General features: G+C 15.3%; 1 protein-coding gene across 1 annotated transcript in view; it reads right to left on the bottom strand.

The window, feature by feature from the left end:
• Positions 1–2,376, bottom strand: part of PGSY75_0419900 (putative phosphatidylinositol 4-kinase) — a gene marked incomplete at both ends in the record, with an annotated part of 6,349 nt that overhangs the window by 783 nt on the left and 3,190 nt on the right. Inside the window, one exon of the mRNA XM_018784252.1 lies at positions 1–2,376. This exon is cut by the window's right edge and continues 3,190 nt beyond it. Within this exon, the coding sequence (XP_018643414.1) occupies positions 1–2,376 (2,376 nt within the window).

Here is a 2,376-nt window from a genome sequence, read left to right as displayed (position 1 = left end):
GAACACGAATTACATTTTATATCATTTATATGTTGATTTGTTTGAGTAAATTCTTGAGTGTTAATAAATGACAAATTATTTATAATTTTTTTGTCATTATGTTGGCTATTCAACTGACTATTCATCATATACATATTTATTTGGTCAGTATTATTACGATTTGTATTTATGTTATTATTTCGAGCAAAAGGATGGACATATAATAATTGATTTAAATTAGGAGAAATTGTTTTGAATGTTAAAAAAAGAGGAGAACGTGTAGCTGACATTAATATTCTGATATTATCTGAAATATCTTTTACCATATTATTGTTTGTTAATAATTTTAATTTATGAATATTAGTATTATTTATTAAGTTTTGAATTTCCATTTTGACATAATCCATTTGTATATCTTTATTAAGTTTTGATGCTTGTTGACTTATGCAGAATATTGTATTATGAAAACAACAAGATTCAAATAACATATTTTTATATTTGTCATGTAAATTTTCTAAGAATAATTTTTTAATAAGTGAACATTTTAATGATAAGACATGTGTTTTTTTTACATAGCCTTGATATTTATAAAAAATGAAATTATTAATATTGATGTTATTATTATTGTTATAATTATTATTATTATTTTTTTTATTGTTGCTGTTAATATTTTTCTTATCTTTATAATCATTTAATAATAATAAATTATTTTTCTTACCCATGAAAAAAAGTAAGAAATCTTTAAAAAAGTTTGTTTTTTTAACAAATAATTGATTCTTAAATAATAAATCATCCATCCTATTATTTTCAGATATACATAAAATATTATTTTCTTTATTATTATCATGATTTGTATTTAAAGTTAATTCTAATGATTTGTCTTCCATGTGTTGATATTTATATAGAATATTTTTATTTTCTGTTTGTGTTTTTTTTAAATTATTATGACTATTAAAATAAAATAATTCATTTCGTGTAATGTATTCATTTCTTATATAACTTTGCATGTTCATAAAAAACTGATATAAAAACTGAAAAGAATGAAATGAAAAGAAAATTATAAAGAAAAATATTCTATTCCCTAAATCTACTTTTAAATATTCAAATAATTGTAAATACATAGTATTTGTTATAGTATTTTTCTTATATAAATATAATAAATTATTTATTGCTATACTCTTTAAAAACAAAGTATATTGAGGATGACTATATAAAATTTTTATTATATCATTTAAACGGAATTGATTACAATGCAAAAATAATATATTTGATATAGGCACATATGTTATTTTATTTTTCCTTAATAGATATAAATTATATTTATTAAATGTCAATTTATTATTTATATCAATATTTATAATATAATAATTAAGTATATTTAATAAATCTGAATAATCATACATACATAAAAAATTACTAAATTTATGTATATTTGTATTTATATAATTTATAATATTTACAATAAATGTATTAAATAAATTCTCATTACTATATATATGATATTTTAAATATTTAATTATAAGAAATAATGAATATATATCTATATTATTATTTATATCTTTCATATCTAATTCATATAAGTTATTATAAAAAGATATATTTAAATATGTATATATATATTCTATCTTTTTATATATTTTATATATTACTGATAAATTATGTCTATAATATATTGAATATAATAATTTTAATAAACTTCTTCTTACTTTTATATGATAATTTAATATATCTATATTTTTTTTTGGACAAATATTAAAATTTGAATATAAAGAAGTATATGTAAATATATTATGTATATAATTATTAATTTTCTTTTCTTTATTATAATTAAATGTTATAAATAAATGTTTTATTCTTTCTATACTTTCTTCTTTGTCTGTATCTAATTTTAATAATTTGTTTATATTTTTATTTTTAATCGTTTTCGATTGGTATTTAACAAATAAATTATTAATACGTATATTTTCATTTAATGTGTTCTTCTTATAATTATCTAAATTATTATTTCTGTTCTTCTTATTATTCTTGTTGTAATTTATTATTTTATTATTATTATTATTGTTAATACTACTACTCTTATCATTTTGACGATTATTTTTTTTTTTATGTCTAAAAAATAAAATATTTGATACAAATTTGTTCCATCTACTTTTTTTATTATAAATACTTTTTTTTTTATTTACATTATAATATATATTTTTATAATAATACAATTCTTTTTTTTTCTTCTTTAATTTTTTATTAAGTTTGTTTTTATAATTATCTCTTAATATTTTATAATTCTCAAAATTTATTAATGATATATCATTTAAAGTTTTTTTCTTCTTGTTTTTTTTAATTATCTTATTATTTTTTTTTCTTATTTTTTTATTTGATAATATATTATCAAATTCTTTG

This window comes from Plasmodium gaboni, chromosome 4, assembly GCF_001602025.1.
Source record: "Plasmodium gaboni strain SY75 chromosome 4, whole genome shotgun sequence".
Classification (NCBI taxonomy): Eukaryota; Apicomplexa; class Aconoidasida; order Haemosporida; family Plasmodiidae; genus Plasmodium; species Plasmodium gaboni.
This window is presented reverse-complemented; position numbering and strand designations above follow the sequence as displayed.